This window comes from Apus apus, chromosome 2 (genome assembly GCF_020740795.1).
Source record: "Apus apus isolate bApuApu2 chromosome 2, bApuApu2.pri.cur, whole genome shotgun sequence".
NCBI lineage: Eukaryota > Metazoa > Chordata > Aves > Apodiformes > Apodidae > Apus > Apus apus.
The window spans coordinates 52,908,870-52,928,331 of NC_067283.1; the positions used below are offsets into that span (position 1 = coordinate 52,908,870).

Consider the following 19,462-nt stretch of genomic DNA (forward strand, 5'->3'; position numbering starts at 1 on the left):
TCTTATCAGGTGCAGTGGACACCTTTCTATACATTTGTAGCTGAAATAAACCTTCCTCGTCTGACACAGTTCACTTTTAAAGGGTACTTCAACAGCTCTGCTGAATTTTGTCTTCTTGGGTGACGTGTTAAGTCTTTCAGTGTAGAAATATAGAGAAAAACTCCCAAACGTGTTGTTTTGCAAAAATGCTTAAAACCACAGGTATTCTCACTTCTTCATTTAATGAATAAACCCCCCAGCAATCTCCATACCCTGACCACTGTGGCATTTCACTCACAGGTTTTCCAAAAAGTGCCGATTCTTGGAGCCTTACAGGTTTCCATGTTTTTAATGCTGATTTCAAACATGAAAGGCTCTTAGGATAGGAACACTGCAAACCTGGGGGAAGGGGAAAGCTTGAGCTTGTATGTTTTCCTGCCACCTTCTGATAGACTCTACAGGCAATCCACATTCTATCACAGCATTTTAAACTAAAAGCCACTCAGAAAGCAACACAGAAAGATTTGGCTTGAAAGGGACCTTATAGATCCCCCAGTTCCAACCTCCCTGCACGGGCAGGGACACCTCCCGTTAGACCAGGTTGTTCCAAGCCCCATCCAACCTGGCCTTGAACACCCTCCTTCCAGGGAGGGGGCACCCACAACTTCCCTGGGCAACCTGGGCCAGGGTCTCACCACCCTCACACTAAAGAATTCCCTCCTAATATCTAAACTAAATTTCCCCTCTTCCAGTTTAAAGCGACTACCTCTTGTCCTATCACTACAACCCCTTCTAAAAAGCCCCTCCCCAGCTTTCCTGTAGCCCCTTCAGGCACTGGAAGGTCGCTATGTCTCCCTGGAGCCTTCTCTTCTCCAGGCTGAACAGCCCCAGCTCTCTCAGCCTGTCCTCATAGGAGAGGGGCTCCAGCCCTCTGACCCTTTCTGTGGCCTTCCTATGGAGGAAGTTCACTTCAAGAGCTCCACGTCCACCCCTTCTTGGAACTGGAAACAGTACTCCAGGGGGCAGTTCTCAGGAGAGCGGAGCAGAGGCAGAATCGCCTCCCTGGCCCTGCCGACCACGCTGCTTTTGATGCAGCCCAGGGCACGGCTGGCTGCGAAGAGCACACTGCCGGCTCACCTGCAGCTTCTCGCCAACCAACACCCCCCCAGCCCTTCTCCTCAGGGCTGTTCCAGTCGATTCCCCGCCCAGCTGGTATCTGTGGTCCGGACCCCCCCGAGCCAGGCGCAGCACCTTCCACCCGCTCTTGCTGAGCTTCCCGAGGTCTGCCCAGACCCACCTCCCGGCCACCAAGACTCCTGCTGCGCTGCCGAGGCAGGTTACCCGCACGGGGGAGGTGTCAGGCCCACAAGGAGGTGGCTTCGTTGTTGTTGTTGTTTTTTGCTTGAGTATGTTATTTGCAAACATACACAAAAGCTAAGGAAAATACTAAAACAAAAACGAGGCGCCGCCTTCAGCCTCGGGGGTTTTCAGCAGAGCTCCTCGGGGGCACCCAGCAGCTGCGGGGCTGCCGCGCCCGGCCAGCCAGGCCTTCCCCTCTGCGGGAGAGCCGCGCCCGGCCTCCCGCCGCCCCTCCGGCCCCCGCCACCCCGCAGCGGCCCCGGCACCTCCGAGGGGCGCAGGCCCGGCGGGACGGGACGGGACGGGACGCGGGGGGGCAGCACCGGGCCCGGTTGCCGCCCCTTCCCCGCCCGCCGCTGCCCCCCCGCCCCCGCCGCGTGATGCGGGGCGTCGCGAGAGCCGGGCGCCGAGATCCCGCGCGAGCGGGGCGGCTCTCGCGGGCATGCGGGCCGGGGCGGCCCCTCGGCGCGCGATTGGCGGGGCGCGGTCCCGCCGCCCCCGCGCATGCGCCGCGCGCCGCCGGGCCGTGCTCCCCGGTGCGTGTGTGTGTGTGTGTTCGTGTGCGTGCGTGTGTCACCCCGCGCAGCGCCCCGGCCGCGCCAGCGCTCCCGGCCGCCGGCGACTCGGGACTGGGCAGCGGGGACCTGCCGGGCAGGGTAAGCGGGCTCGGGGCAGCGCAGGGCCGCGCGCCGCCCCGGACGTCCTGGCCCGGAGGCGGCCCGGCCCGGCTTGACCCCGCCGCCCGGACGGGGAGCGGGTGCGGGAGGAGGAGGAGGAGGAGGCGGCGGCGGCCCCGCGGTCCGCTCCCGGCGGCCGAAGCCCCGCGCAGCGCCGCCCGGCGCCGGACGAGGCGGCCGCGGCCCGGGATGGAGTGAGGGCGGCCGCCGCCAGCAGACACTTCCGCGTTGCGGGAGGCCGCGCCGGGCCCGCGGTTGGCTCCCTCCCGCCGCTCCGCCGCCGCCGAACACCGGCCCCGAGCGCGGGCAGCGCCATCCCCTCCGATGTGGCGGCGCTGCCCCATGTGAGGCGGCGCCGCCGGGCGGGCTGCGAGGCGGGCCGGGCCCCGGTACCGGCCGGGGAGCTGCGAGGCGGCGGGCCGGGCCCCGGTACCGGCCGGCGGGTGTCCCCCCCCTCGGTGTGCGCGGCGCCGGATCCCCATGGCGCCGGCAGCGGCCTGAGGAGGGCGGCGGCGGCGGCGGATTCCCTAGGCCGCGTCCTCGTCCCCGGCTGTGAGCGAGCTCGATGCCGAGCACCTCGGACGCGGCGGCTGGCGGGAGCGGGGGAAGCCGGGGCTGGGGCAGCGGCGGCAGCTCGGCGGTGGAGGCGGCGGCCGACAAGAAGCGGCTGCATCACCGGAGACGAAAGCGCTTCGCGACCCAGCCGCAGCCTCCCCCCCCGCCGCCGGCCCCTCACCCGCTGCTCTTCCCGCTCCTGCAGCCGCCCCTCCTGCAGCCGCCGCTCCTGCAGCCGCCGCTGCCGCCGCAGTCCCTGCTCTTCCTGGCGGCCACCGGCGCCTCCTCCTGCTGCGGGGACGGGGGGGAGCGCAAGCGGCCGCGGGGCAAGCGGCGCTCGGGCTCCCGGCACAAGCGGCGGCGGGGCCGCGGCGGCGGCGGCGGCGGGACCCAGGAGGCGGAGAAGCGGCGCGGTAGCGGGGGCCTGAGCACGCTGGTGGAGGAGTACGACGACGTGAGCTCCCAGTCCGAAGGGCTGGTGGGCGGCAGCGCGGCCGGTGGCGGCGGCGGCGGCGCGGGGAGCGGCGGGGGGAGCCCGGCCTCCTCCTCGGGCGGCGGGACCCAGCGGCAGAGGGGCGAGGCGGAGCGGAGCGGCCGGTCCCGCCGGGAGCACCGCAGCAGCAGCGGCCGCTCCAAGGAGCGGCACCGGGAGCACCGCCGGCGGGGGGAGGAGAAGGCGCAGCAGGAGGGGGGGTCGGCGGGCCGAGGGGCGGCCGAGGCCTCCTCGTCCTCTTCCAAGTCCCGCAGCCGCCACAATCACTCCGGGGCCCAGGAGCGAGAGGGACTCAAGAGCAGCAGCAGCAGCGACGGCCGCAGGAAGGGCTCCCTCTCCTCGCCCGGCAGCGGCAGGAAAGAGCGGGAGAGCAAAGCGCACCGAAGCCGGACGAAAGCGGCCAAGGAGCCGCCGTCAGCTTACAAGGACCCGCCGAAGGCCTACCGAGACGACAAGCCCGAGCCCAAGGCCTACCGGCGGCAGCGCTCGTCCCCCAGCCCCGGCCGGGATGACAGCCCCCCGTTGCACCGCTCCTCGCAGAGCCAGCGGAGCCGCAAGTCGCTCAGCCCGGTGGGCGGCCGGTCGCCCCTCAGCCCCTACAGCCGCCGCCGCTCCCCCAGCTACAGCCGGCACAGCTCCTACGAGCGCGGCGGGGACGTGTCGCCCAGCCCCTACAGCAGCTGGCGCCGGTCGCGGAGCCCCTACAGCCCGGTTATCCGGTGAGTCTGGGCCGGGGGGAGAGGAGGGAGGGAGGGAAGCGGGGACGGGGCTTGGCGTGGGTAGGAGGGGAGTCAGGGCTGGGTCTGGGCTGGAGGGGCAGGCTTGCATGGAGCAACAAAAGCCCTCCCTCTTGCTGACTGAAAGCTGGGGTGGGGGAAGGGGAGCAGGACAGATACAAAGATCTTCCTGTCCTGTCTCGGGAGAAAGGGAGAGGAGGATGCCTGTAACACTCCTGCAGCCAGTTTCTCTCTGTGGGAGACCACCTAGCTGGAAAAAGGCTCTTTAAACATTAAAGGGCATGAGAGTATTTTCAGATGAGATTAAATGAGAATGCTTCTCAGAGGACAGGTTTCCTGAAGGATCAGTTTTGATTTTTTAAGAAGTATGGAGATTCTCAGGCACATTTTTAGGCATCCTGTTCTCCCATATGAGGGGATGAGTGTTAAATATGCTTGTGTTCTGTTTAATTCCTGCTGATCTAAAGAGCAAACAAACTGATGGGCAATTTGTGTTACAAGTGTTTCTTGTCCATTTTAGGAGTCTGTAGAAAGACTTTTTATTCTGCTAAGAAAATTAGCCAATGTCAGGTTTCTTTAAATTGTCTTTCACGCTTATATGGCCTATGGAAATGTATTTATGGTCTGTTTGCAGTGAGCTTATATACATGTATATATTTGATGTGTGCTTGCCCATCACTTTCTTACTGTTAGTGGGAACTCGGAATGTAAGGATCAGTATTGCTGTGACCTTTTGAATTTTATATGGAGAGGAAACGTGGGCTGGATCTCTCTAATTTGGTAGAGTGTTGCAGAATTAAAGCTCTTCAAAATAGTTAAACTTGCAACAAAATCAGTGGGAATGTAAGGTATTTGCTTAGGATGTATTTATAACTGAATATTTTATTTCCCATCTTGGAATCTTACCCTTACCTCATTGTTCCTAGACTTATTTAAGTTAACATCTGGACTTAAATTTTAAAGATATCATGTATTTCCATTCTACTGGCAGGAACTTTGTTTGCAAGGCATTACCTGGTGTCTTGACTGGTGTTCTGCTGTTTCTAATGAGCACTTTGTGTCAGTTACCATTTGGGGTGTCCCGCTGTGTGTCCAGTAGGGATGATGAATCCATTCCTCTGTTTCACTGGCTGTTTGTAAGGTCTGCTGTCCTGGCTGTGCATCAAATGCCGTTTAAAGAGCAAAGTAACAAAACCGTGTCTGACTTTGTTCTGAGGGATAGCACAAAGGTGCCTTTGGAGAAAAATAGGGATTGTTTTAAGGTATAGTTGTATGGAATACTTTTGTAAACAGTTGTGTGTTTCAAGCAGAAAACACTGTGAATACTGTGAAAAACAGCACGTTGTCATCGTGGTGGTTGTTCCCTGAGAGCCTGTTACAAGTTCCTAAGGATACTCTTCCAAGACAATTTGAAGAACAGAATAGCAGGGATATTATGTGCATGCTTTGACTTAAACACTCTAGGAATCAGGTTATTTTCTGTAGATACTTATATCCTGGAATAAGAAAGCTATAATGACAAGCAAAATTATGTACACTAGGATCCTGTCTTAAGCACTGTCTGATAGGGCTGTAGTAAAAGGTACAGGACTCCTTGTGTAAGGGGACAGTTACAGAGCAAAGTTCTCTTGGAGTGTTGTGTTTCTTTTTTTCTGTTGGTAGCGGGCCTGTGATTTGTAGCATGAGAGCTTACATCTTCCTGATTTTTGTATTGTCTCTGTGGTTAAGTGTGTAAATCTTTCTTGAGCTGCAGATCATTTTCCAGAAGTCAGCTTTGTGCCTTCATGCCTGCTTTCCTCCATTTAAACTGTCATTTGCATCCCATCTTTAACTGCATATAGATAAAGTACTTTGTTAACAAGTGTAGGTTGTCAGGTTTACTGGAGAGAGGTTGGAATGGCCGAGTGGAAAGAAGAGGTTGCTATATGTAGAAGGCAAGTTTAGTCTGTCATAACATGGCATTCATTGTAAAAATGTGATTTTCACAGAAAGCAAAAATGTGTAGATAAGCTGAGTTGTTCATAAGGTTTGCCTGGTGTGGAGAAATGCAAGCTGGTGTTCCTTTGTTCCCATACAGGTGTTGTGTATTATGTGTACTAGGGGGAAAATAAAAGATGGCAAAGGTATTTATACAGTTGGTTTTGCTGTTCAAAACTGTGTTTTTATTGCCTTTTTTTTTTTTTTGCTTAGTACTGCACCCAAAATGCTGAAAAGTTTTTGCTGTGCTGTTTGTTTAACAGTATAGTGGCCTTACACTTGGTAGAATATTACAGCTTCATGAAGGCAACAGCTTCTTAAAACACCTGTCGTTTTCATCTGGGTGATTTAAAGACTTAATTCTGGGCTTGTATCCAGCTATAATGGTGTCAAGACAATAAGAACTTTGTATGTGACTGGGCATTCCAGGCTGCAAGTCTTTTTGCATTTTTTCGTTCTCTATCTCATATATGTGTCTTCCGTTATGTTTTATAAATTATCTGGTTATTTTGGTATGTAGAAAAGGAGAACAAAGTGGTTCTAGTGTGCTTAGAAAGCTCATGTAGCTAGGGTGTTGATTTTTTTCATCTGGGTCTCTGAGCTGCTAAGGAGAAACTTGCAGTAAACAGTTGGACAACCAAGTCAGCTTCAAACCCCTAATTTTCTCAAGCAGTAGCAGCAGCTCCGTTGCAGAGAGTTGAGAATTTTGCATTGCATTAGTGACTCTCACTGCTGTCTTTTGGTGGTGTTGCCTGGATGTGGGTTCTGAAGAGAAGCGAAGAGAAAATTATCTTTGAATGGTAGACTAATTGCCTTTTCCATTATAAGAGCTGTAAATGTTTTCAGCAGACTGCTTACACTGTTTCCACTTGTTGGAAAAAACTTCCTGACTTGCTGCTGGTGGATTTGTATTGCTATATATTCTTGTGGATAGCAACACAGCTGTTCTAAAGCAGCACGTGCACATTTTCTAATGGAAATTCTTCCATAATACCAGAAGTATGAGGTATTTATTTCTCTACTGATGAGCTGACTGGATTAAAAAAAAACAACTTACAAAAAAAAGGGGAAAGGAAAAAAAAGAAAAAGAAAATCCCATGGCTGACAAAATAAGCAGACGCTGTCTGTGGAAACTAGCTTAGCATGAAACTGTAGGAAGAGAAGAACTATTTTTCATAACTTCAGTCAGGTCATATGCTATGTGATCACACTCTTAATTCAGTTAGCTGTATAGATGAGTAATCACATTTTCCCGAATTTGGTTACACCTACCCATCTGCCTTGATAAGAAGTAAGTGGGTGGGGCACTACTAGCATAGTACTACTGTGTTCATGGATGTTGCTTTTGGGAAAAATAAAAGATGTCTTTTCTCATTGGTCTGTAGAGCCAGATCATTCTCTAGCTCTAGCTAGTCTGTAGTAGTGAGTGTAGTACATGGAACATGTATGTGCAAAACCAAAAGAAGCACAGGGAAAATGGTAAAATACATATTCAGCTAGTAAATGCTCACTCCATGGAGAAGACATGGTTTGAATATGGTGATTCTGCTACTTTTGGACTTAAAGGAGTAGGAGAGATTTTCAGACTTTTTTCCCCTTGTTTGGTGAAAATAGATTTTTTTACCTAAAGTTGTCTAATTTTGTTTAGTAGAACTGTATTTTGCAGAAATAAAAATGGGAAACTGTAGGTTTTTGCTGTTTGTAGTAGCTAATTTTCCAGTGCATATTGAGGCTCTCACTCTAGTACATACTCTGAAATTACTGGTTTTTTTTGTTACTTGGCATTGGACTTTGCCTTTTGCCCAGCGATGTTGATGTACCTTTCCTTTTCCTCATTGTGCTGCTTATTTCCTTATTGTGAGAAGGAACTTTGGAAAAAAAATTACTTTTAATGGGTTTAGTTCAGAAGATTTTAATTGACTTCTTGCTTGTTGATTTCTTTGTAGGCAGAGTTCTCATCTGAAAACATAGAGTTATAAACCAGATTTAAGGAACAAATAAAATTAATGGTCAGAATTACATTGCTGAACAATGCTGAACAAGAACAGCATTCTTATGCTGTGTGTATGTTGGAGACCCTTTTGAAGATTTGTGGTTTGAATTGGTAAGGCAGGTTAGGTAATCTTCATGCACAAAACAGCTGCGTGGGTCCTTGGTTGCAGAGCTGCATAGAATACAGCCTTGAACTAGGGGCTAGAGAAAAATGACTAAAATATTAATTAAAGATATCAGGTGATAGAGCACTGTTACTGTTATGGCTTAAAGAAATTAATTTCATGTTTGCCTGCTAGTGCAATGTGGAAGAGCTATACAATGAACTAGAATGTTTTGTCAGTGTGGTTTATGTTACTGAGTGATTATAACAGTCTTGGAAGATCTGTGGTGAAGCAAATTGATTACATTTAGGTCTCCTTGTTCAAATACAGTATGACCTTACAGTGCTGGGGAAGATGGCAGTGCTTAGTCAGTAGTTCAGCATTTACTGGTAGTTAATGAAGGAGCTGGGCTACAGTGGGTGTTTTAACCTCCTTTGGTCTGGTTGGTTTCTTGTTTTTTCTTCTTACTCTGATGAATCCTTTTGTGTTACAGCTTGTCAAAAAGTTACAGACAAAATCAGTTTCCTTGTTTAACTCCATTCATATATTCTGAGTGTAATGTTTGCACTTAGATAACACACGTAGCTGGGTACCAGCGTGTTGGATTTAGCTTGTTCTTAAAGCGGTTAAGAAGAAAAGAGGTTTTCAAGTTTAGAAACATGAGAAGATAACACATGACTGTTTTGATTTGTCAATAAAATTTAATGCTTTTTTTTTTTTAATTAAAGGAAGGATCAGAATGGGAAAGAAAGAAACCCCTAGAAAAATAGCATGGCACAAAAAAACATGTCAGCTGAGTGAGGCCTGTATTTCTGGAAATCTGAGATGTCTAACAGTTATTTTCCTTTCTTCTGTGCTTTTCAATATCAAGATAGTAAAATGTAGCACCTTTAAGTTGCTATTTGGAATTGTTTTGTTCTTGGCTTTAGAATGTAAGTGATTTTATCAGTAGACTTTTTTGTCAAATTCATTAATAAATCTACTGTTCGGTAATTGATATGTTAACAGTGAAGTGCAATAGAAAGTTTTCCTCCTTTGCAGAAGGAAGAACATTGTAACAGTTTTGACACTTGTAACTAATAACACTTCGGTATCTCAAGTAGGCTTTTATACAGTGAATAAGTACATTCTATTCAGTAAGCAGAGAAAAAAACTAATATTGGTTTGTTTTATGAAATCTAGGGTGCTAAGCAAAAAATTTAGAAAAAACTGTGATACCTAAGCCAACATTATTGTTATTATTTGTAGTAGTAGTAATATTTATTTCTTCTTTGGGGGAGAAGAATTCTTTCTGTTGTTCTGAAAAAAGGAGAAGAGCAGTGCTGAGTTTTAATTCCAGCATTACTTGCTTACTAGTTCTTACTTTAAATCTGCCTCTTCGTATGTGTGTTGTAGAGAATGTCTTAAAATGTTTGGTTTGTTGTTTTTTTTTCAGGTTTTATGGCCACACATTATAGTCTCTAATTACTTCAGTTTCCCTTTGCAGCTAATCTTGTTGTGCTCCTAGTCTCCGTTGTTACTGTCTTTGGGAAAGAAAAAAAAAGCAGCTTTTTATGTAAGGAACTTTTTAGTTCTAATACAGGCTAGTCTTACTGATACTTACAGTTTTTTGGCAAATCAGCTTTCTTTTTTTTTTTATTTCTCTCCCCCCCACTCGCCCCCATCATTAAAAGCTTATTGAAATCTATATGTGGTTCAGAAGTGATTTTATGAATGTCACGAAGGCTGGCAGTTATCCTCTGTGTCGGTATACAGACCTGTGTGAGGAGAATGCAAGATGCCTGTTAGACCGTTCATGGCCAAGCATCACAAAGGTACTTGTAAATGAGGCAGAGCTTCTGGGTGCAAATTTGAAGCAGCACCAGAACAAACTTACTTGAAACAGGGGCTTCTTAGTACTCTCACCCCATGTGTGTTACCAGCAGATGCTGGTGCTTCCAGTTTAGGGGACTGGGATGTGGCCCTTAGGTTTAGTACACTTCCTGATCTCTCCAGGCATGGGGAAGAGGAAGACAAGTTTGGAATGTTTTGTTGGATTTGTTTGCCATTTGCAATGCAGTTCTGTGCAGTTATAGCCACATCTTTTTTTTGTTGTTCTGTTTGTTGTGTTAAAAACAAATTCCTAACTAAAGATGAAATAATTGTTGACAAATGAATGTCAGATAAGGTATTTTCTCTGTGTGTGTGTGCACATGCGTGCACATTTAATATAAATCTATTGGAAGATTTAGAGAGTACTGTGTATTTTGAATGTCTCTCCTGGTGTGTTTTCAGGGTCTCAGTAAAATGTCAGTGTCCTGTTAAATGTCAGACACTGGCTATTGTGTGAGCCTATTTCTGTGCTGCTGTGTCTTCATCTTTTATGTCAAATGAGCGTTGTTAGCCCTGAACAGAGTGAATTGGATGGTTTTGTTACATTTAAGGCAGTATTTCTTCACTCTTGAGTTCTATATACACTTCAGAGGGAAAGCTTAGTGGTCCATAAGTGGTTTTGTGCCATTTTTATGGAGGTGAACTAGTACTTAAGGCTTTGTCCAGCCTAGAAGTTTCTCTTGGGACTTTTGGACTAACACTGATGAAAGAAAGTCAGTTGAGTATTTGAAATAACATTAGGCTTATGAAGCAACAGATTGTATCATTGTAACTTGAATAACTAGCACTTCAACAAAGCTGCCTTTTACTTATGGTGCAGCATTTGTTTCATTGAAATTGTTAGGCTTTTTTGCTGCAACTTCATTGGATCTAGCCCAGTGGACAAGGTACAGCAAGTGATTCTTGCACAGGTCTTTGGGATACCGAAGGAAGTTCTGGTTTGTTATTAGCACAGACATGGAATATGTAATGCAACTTTTTTTTTTTCCCCTCCCCCTCCCCCCCCCCCCAATTAAATAATTAAAAAGTTCTGGAAAAATTAAACCAGTGCAGGGATTGTACTTAGTCATCATATTTCATAACTAGGCTATTATAATTTTGATCTGCTGTTAAGGGCTGTAGTCTGTACTGGAACTGAAGCAGATATTTGTGTGCATGTGTATTTGTGGTCTCCCACATGGATTAAATTCTGACATAAGAAAGTTATATTATTGTCATTTGGAGTGTGAAACGTGAGGTGGAGAATGGTGGGTTTGTGCTGAGCTTGCATAAATCCAAGTTCATGACCCAGGCTCTCTTGACTAATGTTGATAAAATACTTAACCAAACCACTTCCAATGCTCGCCTGCCTTATGTTTGTTTTTGAAGAAGGTACAAAGATTCTGATTATTTCTTGCCCCAGATTTTCAAAATGCCCTCTTCCCCACCGAGTTATGGTAGCAGATAAGTGAGCATTTGAGTGTCACTAATATGGACAGATTTTCTTGTTTTGTCCTTAGTACTGATTTCAAGGAAACTGTTCTATTTTGAACTGAAGTGGACAAGAAAGAGGTGTATTGTATTCTTGTACAAAAGAAACGTGGTCAGGCATGGTATCTCAGCAACTGTAGTGTTCTAAGCTGCTACTCTTCTAGTACGTGTGGGATTATGTCCACATATCTGGTGTTGACGTGGATTACTTTCTTTGTGTTGGGCACCTTTCAAAAAACAATAGAAATTGGGTATTCATTTATTTTTTAAAAAAACAACAAAACAAGCAGAAATTGTACTTGGAAAGAAATATAACTGATTTTGAGACCTTTAGGGCATGTCTTCAGTTTTTAAAAAATAATAAGGCAGTTTGCAGTGAAGTCCTTGGGACAGAGATTGTTCTCTACAGGTAACTGGAGCAAGAGTCAGTTGAAAATAGCTGATCTAGGAACAAGATGTTCCAGCAGATGTTTTCCAAGACGAGTCAGTGACATCCTTGCAAATGCTGTGCCATTTATAGAAGTCAGTTTAGGACTAATGGGGCTTATTAGCTTGTGCTTGATGCTGGAGCAATATAATTGTATTGATTCTGCAGCCGGTGCAGATCAGTGGTGGTATATCGCTTCCTAAGATAACAGTTCCTCTCAGAATGTGATACAGCAGTGTAAAGAGAGTTCTGACCTAGACTTTGAAGTGTGTGTATTGTCTGGATAGTCTCGGCCCTCCTTTTTCTTTCTATAATTCTATATTATGGAACTTTGTGCTTTTTTACTTTTACTGAAGTTTGGCCCAATCTCTGAAAATTTTCAATAAGATTTAGTACTTACATTTCCAAAGTAATAAGTGTAAAAACCCCAAACTAATATTGAGAAATGTAAAAAACATTATTATTGTCATCATCGTGTGTCAGTTATCCTGCTGTGCCAGAAAATTCTATGAAACCTGAGTTTTTAATCTTGCTTTAGAAATAAAACATTTTATAATGCAGGAAAACAGTGTGAATTTGGAAATTCATAAACATTACACAGAAAATAGAAACATCATTGTGCTATATTAAATATTTGTTCAGTTGAACCATTTAATGTAATTTCCTTTAGTAATTAAAATTGAATACATTTTATTTTTACTAAAATTAAATTTGACATAGAGGTGGGTAGTGCTTGACTATAATGATTGTAGTTGGCTGCCTTTTTTTTTTTTTTTCCCTTTCTTTTAATTTTTGGCAGCTGTCATACTCTGGTTCTGAACTCTGAAGCTTTTGTATCTCCAAAAAAATCTTCTTTTTGCTATTATCATAGAATCATAGGGGTTTGAAGTGACCTCTGAAGATCAAGTCCTACCCCCCTGCTGCAGCAGGACCACCTAGGGCCACAGGAATGTGTCCAGATGAGTCTTGAAAGTCTCCAGAGAAGGGAATTTCACAACCTCTCTGGGCAGCCTGTTTCAGTGCTCTGTAACCCTCACAGTAAAGAAGTTTTTCCTCTTGTTGAGGTGGAACTTCCTGTGTTGTAGCTTGGTGCTGTTTCCCCTCGTCCTATCACAGGGCACAAGTGAAAAGAGACTGGCCCGTTCTTGACACCCGCCCTTCAGATATTTGTAGACATTAATAAGGTCCCCTCTTAAGTCTTCTCTTCTCCAGACTGAACAGCTCCAGGTCTCTTAGCCTTTCGTCATATGACGGATGTTCCAGTCCCTTAATCAGCCTTGTAGCCCTCCCTTGGACTTTTTCCAGCATGTCCCTGTCCCTCTTGAACTGGGGAGCCCAGAACTGGACACAATACTCCAGATGTGGTCAGAGTAGAGGGGGAGGAGAATCTCCTTTGACCTCCTGGCCACACTGTTCTTAATGTATCCCAGGATACTATTGGCTCTCGTGGCCACAAGGACACATTGCTGACCTATGGGTAACTTTTTGTCCACCAGGACCCAAGGTCCTTCTCCATGGGGCTGCTTTCTAGCAGGTCAACTCTAATCTATATTATATATACATTTTTTAATCCTGATTATACTTTTTCTTCCCCTTCAAGTGTTATACTCAAGAGAAGTAGATTTTGTTTGGATTTTAATCAAGAGCATACTTGTAAATCTGGTGAATACCCTTGCTATTCTTAGTATGGTAAAATGTATTAAAGCCCTCACATTTCATTTATTACATAATTTTTCTGTGTGGTAGCAGTGGATTAGGCCACTTCACCCGTTTTCATGCCCTTCACCTCAATTATGGGGTTTTCCCCCCCTTTTTTTTAAATGAAGAACTGAATCAAAATTACTAGGAAAAATCAGGGTATCTCTTTGAATAATTAATGTTAAATGGTATTTTTTCACAGTAAAAGTTTGCTTTTCTAACTTTTAAGATTTCCTTCACTATCGTTCTAGGTTATTTTCCTGCTATGATTTTTGTAGATGGCTTGGATTATTATTTTTTCCCCCCTTTTAAGTCTCTGTTCTGATGCAGGCAGCATAGGGCCTGCTTGTGGGTTATGTGTTTGCTTATCAGTAGCTGTAAAAAGTATTGGATACTTTTGTTTTTTGGAGAAAAAGTATACAGTTACATTTTGAAAAAAGGGTTTATTGTTGTTTTCAGTTGGTTACATTGCATCCTTTAGTAGTCACTATTTTTTTTTCAACTAACTTATCCTAATGAACACTTTGAAACTTAAGACATTGCTACAATTACTGCTTCAGTGTTGTGTTTAGATTTCTCCTATCCTGTTGTAACATCGGTTTCATTTTGTGGAATTCTGGTTACCTAGCCATGTGAATTTTTCTCAAGTACTGTGTGTGCTGAAGGTGTTTGCACAAGTTGCATAGGATCAGATTTTCTTTAAAGAAGAAAAGTAGCTCTGATAAGTAGTGATGGAAAAAGAACATCTCTGTGCTATAGATTTGCTTGTGTATTGCAGTTCTTTAATGAGAGACACTAAGAAACTACATCTAAGAAAGCTTTAACATTTTCTAACAATCTGGATACAAAATCTTGATGAATTGACTCTGTAGGTTCTTTATTTTAAGGCGTCGTCTCTGCTATTTAATACACTTTCTCTGTTCTAGAAGTATAATGTTATGGTTGGTTTGATAAAGCAGTCAAAAAAGCAGATGGATGGAGAAAGCAGCTAAGACTAATTCTTAATTGGGTAAATCTTAACATTTTTGAAACAGGAGATCAGCAAAATCTCGAAGCAGAAGTCCATATTCATCAAGGCACTCGAGGTCTCGAAGCAGACACAGATTGTCTAGATCCAGAAGTCGTCATTCAAGTATTTCTCCTAGTACATTGACTCTGAAGAGTAGCCTGGCTGCTGAACTGAACAAAAACAAAAAAGCAAGAGCTGCTGAGGCAGCCAAAGCCAGTGCAAAAGCTTCCAATACTTCAACACCTACTAAGGGAAACACTGATACTGCTGCAAGTGCACCTCAAGTGAACAATGTAAAGGACCTGAAGAAAATAAAAACTGAGCATACACCTTCTCCTACAAGCAGCACAAATTTGAAAAACGACAAGGCAAAAGCAAAGGTCTCACTTCCTGAAACAAAAGGGGAAAATAATTTAATTGCAGACAAAATTACGAAACAGAAACCTGCAGCAGTAAAAGAGAATAAATTAACTGTTGTAAAACAGCCACCAATCACTGTAAAAGAGAAAAGCAAACCAACTACACCAAGTGTAGTTACCAAGGAGAAGGATCGAACTGTTGCACTACCAACCTCTACACTGCCACCCTTGCCTTTGCCTCCCACGCTGCCTGAAGATAAAGAAACAGATAGGTGAGTTGTGACATAGATTTGCTTTTCGGGTTTCTGTCTTCCTTTTTTTTATTGTTACTACTGCTGTTGTTAGTGTCTGTTTTTATTGTTGCTACTGTTTCCTTTCAAAAACAATCCTACTTGCTTGAGGTGACTGGTGCATTAGGTAGTTCTTAAATCTTCCATAGGTTAGTGAACTGATGGGATATGATCTCTAAAAATTATATAACTGGTTCTCAAAAAGAGAGGTATTTAGTCTAGAAAGAATCTTTTAGTAAAAAGCACGCTAAAGAGATGATGTGAAATTGCTGATACATAACAGTTTTGGAACTACTGCTAGGGTGCATTCAAAGATTCAACAATTCAAATTCAGTACAAACGTACACACTTCTGGGGGAAATGTTGAATTCAATAGCAGAAAATACTTAAAGTAGCTGGGGTTTGTGAAAATTCTCTTCCCTTTGGAAGACAATTGTTTTTAGGACTGTGCATTATTTTAGTGTAATCTATCTCGGAGACCAGTATTACTTTGAGTATGTATAACGGAAATGTCATTTGTGTTACCTTTTGAAGTTTAAAAATCGGTCTGTTGTGAAGAAATTAATGTCTGTGTTCCAAGTGCCATCTGAGTTTAGACTACATTCAGTCTCTTTGTAGTCCTAACAGAGAATATGTGCTGTGATTTGTATTGGAAAATTATGCTGTTGAACAGTAATTTACTGTTTTGGTTTTGGTGATGAAATTGAGAAGAGTTACTTTTACTTTTGTTTTCACTCATGATATTTAGTGCCTCTCAGATATGTATGAGAATTCAAGTTCTCACAACAAGTAAAACAAATTTCTTAGGATTGAAGTAGTAACTAATTTGTGTGATGTATCTTTGTAAAAAATCAAACTGTAAAAGAAGAATTCAAAACCTTATGAGTTACTTCTGTTTATATTAGATATCTGGGAAACTAGTGTGTCTTCTCTTGTTCTTTTAGAAGGGTGTAGTATTTGATTAGTAAAAGCAGCCAATTACTTATCTTGTGTTTGCTAGTGCTTTTAATATGATCTTAAATGTTAGGATGCACAGGAGGCCTTGGAGAATAAATGCAACCTAACAAAGTATCAGACAAATGTTATTATTTTTTTTAGTAGTAAAAGAGAAATCTTGTTTCTTGCCCTTCAGCACTCTAACAAATGTCATTCCAGTTGCCCAGAATGACATCTATGTGGTGAATGTATGGTTGCATTTAAATTTGAGACAAACATCTTCTCTAGGTGAATGGGAGTTCTGACACTGTTATTTGAGAGATTCACTGTTTTAACTACAAAGCTAGGCTAACTAGTTTAACTAAATATATGACTGGCTTTGCGGTGTTAGTTGTGATAATATGAAATGAGGTTTCATCTTGAAGCTAATTGCTTATTATTAGTAGTATTTTTAGTGTAATACCTGTTTTTAAGTATAGCTAAATTGCAGGGGAGTTAAACTACAATTAAATGGTTCTATCAGCTCTGGGCTCAGTCTCCTTTAAAAAAAACAAACCTAATGTTTGCAAATAGCTGCATTGGAAAGATTCGTGACAACTTTTAGAATGTCATTTATGCTTTGCTTAGTTTTGTTTACAGGATGTTACACATTTGAGATCAGAATGGTTGTGAACAGGTAATGATAAAGCTTAAGTTATCAGAGGAAAATGATACATGTTTTTTAAAGGGGAAGAGGGCAGAGGTATTTACCTTGGGCTCAGAATTACATGGGGAAATTGTGCCAACAAAGAAAGCTTGGTGCTCTGCAGAGCTGGCTGGTTCCTAATGTTGTGTCAGTTGTGACGTTCAGTAAGAATCTGATAAATCCACAAATAAACTTCCTAATGGAATAGCAGTGTTGCAAAACCACTGTGTAGGTTAGCAGAATGGGAAAAGTGTTCTTGTGGTCAATGACACATGATTTAACAGACCTGAAAAAAAGGCTGCTCTTAGCTGGATCTGTTTACATGCATTGCTTTTAAAATCAGAACCTCTCTTACATTGTACTTTCACTAGTATTGAAAGTTCGGGGTCAAAATTGTGAGAGAAATACAAATATATGGACTTCAAAATTAAGTCTTTTTCTGTGCTATGATAATAACATGCACCATCCAAAGGTGATATACTCTTTATAGCATGCTAACCATTATATTTGTGATGAGGGCAGTATGTGCTTCCTCAAGGTGCCTCTTTAAATTCAGGCAGTGGCAGCTTGAGAAGTGGTAGAACACATTCAGGTGTTCTTTTTTCATGGGGAAGCACAGACATATGCCAACACTAGAATGCTTTATTTAAGTATTAAAAGCTTGCTAATTGCAAAAGTAGCCTTAAAATTGGTGGATATGGAATAGCTGCACAAATCTAGCTAAATTAAAGGAAGTTCTGGTAAAATGGAACCAAGTGCTTAAAAAAAACCAACCTGCACAAGTATAATGTTTTCAGAATTTACCCATTAGAATGGGAAGAGCATCTCCAGAATCACTGTCTCGTAATTGATAAAAGAATACATTACTGTACACGTGTTCAGGGGATTTTTCAAGAATGAGATTGACTGTCAGTATCTGTTACCTAATTATGGCTGATGATTAAAAAACAGTCGGATATCAGTAACCCATGGCAGGAAAACATGCAGAATTTTTTCAATCTGATTTTTTTATTCACTTGATTTGCATGCTGATCACTAGAAACAAGATCAATCTGGAGTTTTTCAGCAAATGTATGAGGTTGAAATCTGTAAATGAGGTGATGTGGACTGCCTGGTAATGCCCTGCAGTGTTACTGTAACCACAAAGCTTGTTATCTCTGGAGAGCAACATTGCAGTGAACTGGATTAGGGTAATCTTCTCTTTCGTGTGAGAAGTCAGTGTACAGATTTACTACTATGCTTCTGATGCCTGGTAGCACCTGAGCTCTAAATATTTTTAATAGTCTAGGCCATAAGCTTGAGAAGAAGCTTATGTGGCAGAAGAGGTTTGGCCTAGTAAGGCTTGCTTTGTCATCTAACCTCAGCTTTCACCAGAAAGGTCTGATTTCATAGTTACTGTTGATGTTTGGTAGTTAGCTATACATCTTCCAGAGACCTCTTTGTGAGCCATTTGTAACGTGTGAATCAAAGTCCTGCAGATTCTGAGAGCAGAGATTTCACGTTTGTTGATGCATCGACAGCCTAAAACGTATTTATGAAAAATAGTTCCAATAAGTTTTCCTTTATGCATGTTAATGTAGTTCTGCTGTGTTCAACTTATTAGCAAAATTGTGTCTTTTAATAGTTTGCGAGAGAATATTCCAGTGAAGTCAGTTAAAGAAGCAGAGAAGAAGCTTCGCCATCTGCTTGCAGACTTGCCTCTTCCACCTGAGCTGCCTGGAGGAGGCGACTTAACAAAAAGTCCTGAAGAAAAGAAACCAGTAGTTCAGTTACACAGCAAGAGAAGACCAAAGTATGTTTATTAGACTTTTTTTTTAAAGCCTATCAGGCAAATAGAAGTGATAATAGTTTCTTTGAAATATATTATTTTTAAAATGTTTCTGCTTTTTAATGACTTTTTTAAATATTCATGAGGTTGCAGTTTATTGCCACTTAATGGTAGTAAGCCAGTTATCTAATAATGTCTCATAAATATTCAGTGTGGAGACTTTTCTCAAAGTAAAACAATTCTTAGCTATATTAGCTGTATACTTAGAAATCCTTGTTGTTTTCTAGAATATGTGGACCACGACATGGTGAAACGAAAGAAAAAGAAATAGACTGGGGAAAGCGCTGTGTGGATAAATTCGATATCATTGGTATTATTGGTGAAGGCACCTACGGGCAGGTTTACAAAGCCAGAGATAAAGACACAGGTAAGTTCAAAAAGTAAATGTAATCTTACAATTCTAAAGTAAACATGATCTTATTATTTTTTTTTACCTTTAATAAAATCTGTGGTGTTCTACCGTCTACTGTCTCTTAACAGTCACTAGCTGATAGTAGGAAGAGAATCTGCCTTTGCAACATGGCCCTGAAGTGTTGCAGATTGGGTATTTTTCTTGCAGTATAACTGACTTTACAATAGTGACATAATGTTTAAATTTCATGTTAAGCTATTGCTCATATGAGCAAGCAGTCAGCATTATGATACTTTAGAACTGCTTCTAAATAGATAGTGCCTTGAAACTGATTCTTCATATGTGCTGTACATTGCTTGATCATTTTATGTTAAAGTAGTAGTTCTTTCTGTGACTGCTTGCACTTCTTGCTTACTTGTGCATGCTTTGAATACTGGTTAGATTTCTGCCTCAGCACTAACTGAATCATATAGGATCACTTACCAGCCTCAGTTCCTTCTTTCTGTTCTATGGAGGAATGAGCAGTGTAATTATAATTTCTTTTTCATTCTTCATCTGTGCTTGTCTCAGTTTGCAAACTTTAGTTCTTAAGTTGGACTGTCACAGACTTTATTTTTTTGCCTCCTACCCTGGGAACCATTGCAGGCAATTTTCAGGAGCTTC

General features: G+C 43.5%; 1 protein-coding gene across 4 annotated transcripts in view; it reads left to right on the top strand.

The window, feature by feature from the left end:
- Window positions 1–1,855: 1,855 nt before the first annotated feature.
- CDK13 (cyclin dependent kinase 13) overlaps window positions 1,856–19,462 on the top strand; it is a 48,875-nt gene continuing 31,268 nt past the window's right edge. For all 4 annotated transcript variants that reach the window (XM_051610110.1, XM_051610112.1, XM_051610111.1 and 1 more), the window contains exons 1-4: window positions 1,856–3,782; window positions 14,375–14,980; window positions 18,244–18,411; window positions 18,675–18,814. In XM_051610110.1, the coding sequence (XP_051466070.1) occupies window positions 2,581–3,782; window positions 14,375–14,980; window positions 18,244–18,411; window positions 18,675–18,814 (2,116 nt within the window). In that variant the 5' untranslated portion in view covers window positions 1,856–2,580. The remainder of the gene's footprint in view (window positions 3,783–14,374; window positions 14,981–18,243; window positions 18,412–18,674; window positions 18,815–19,462) is intronic.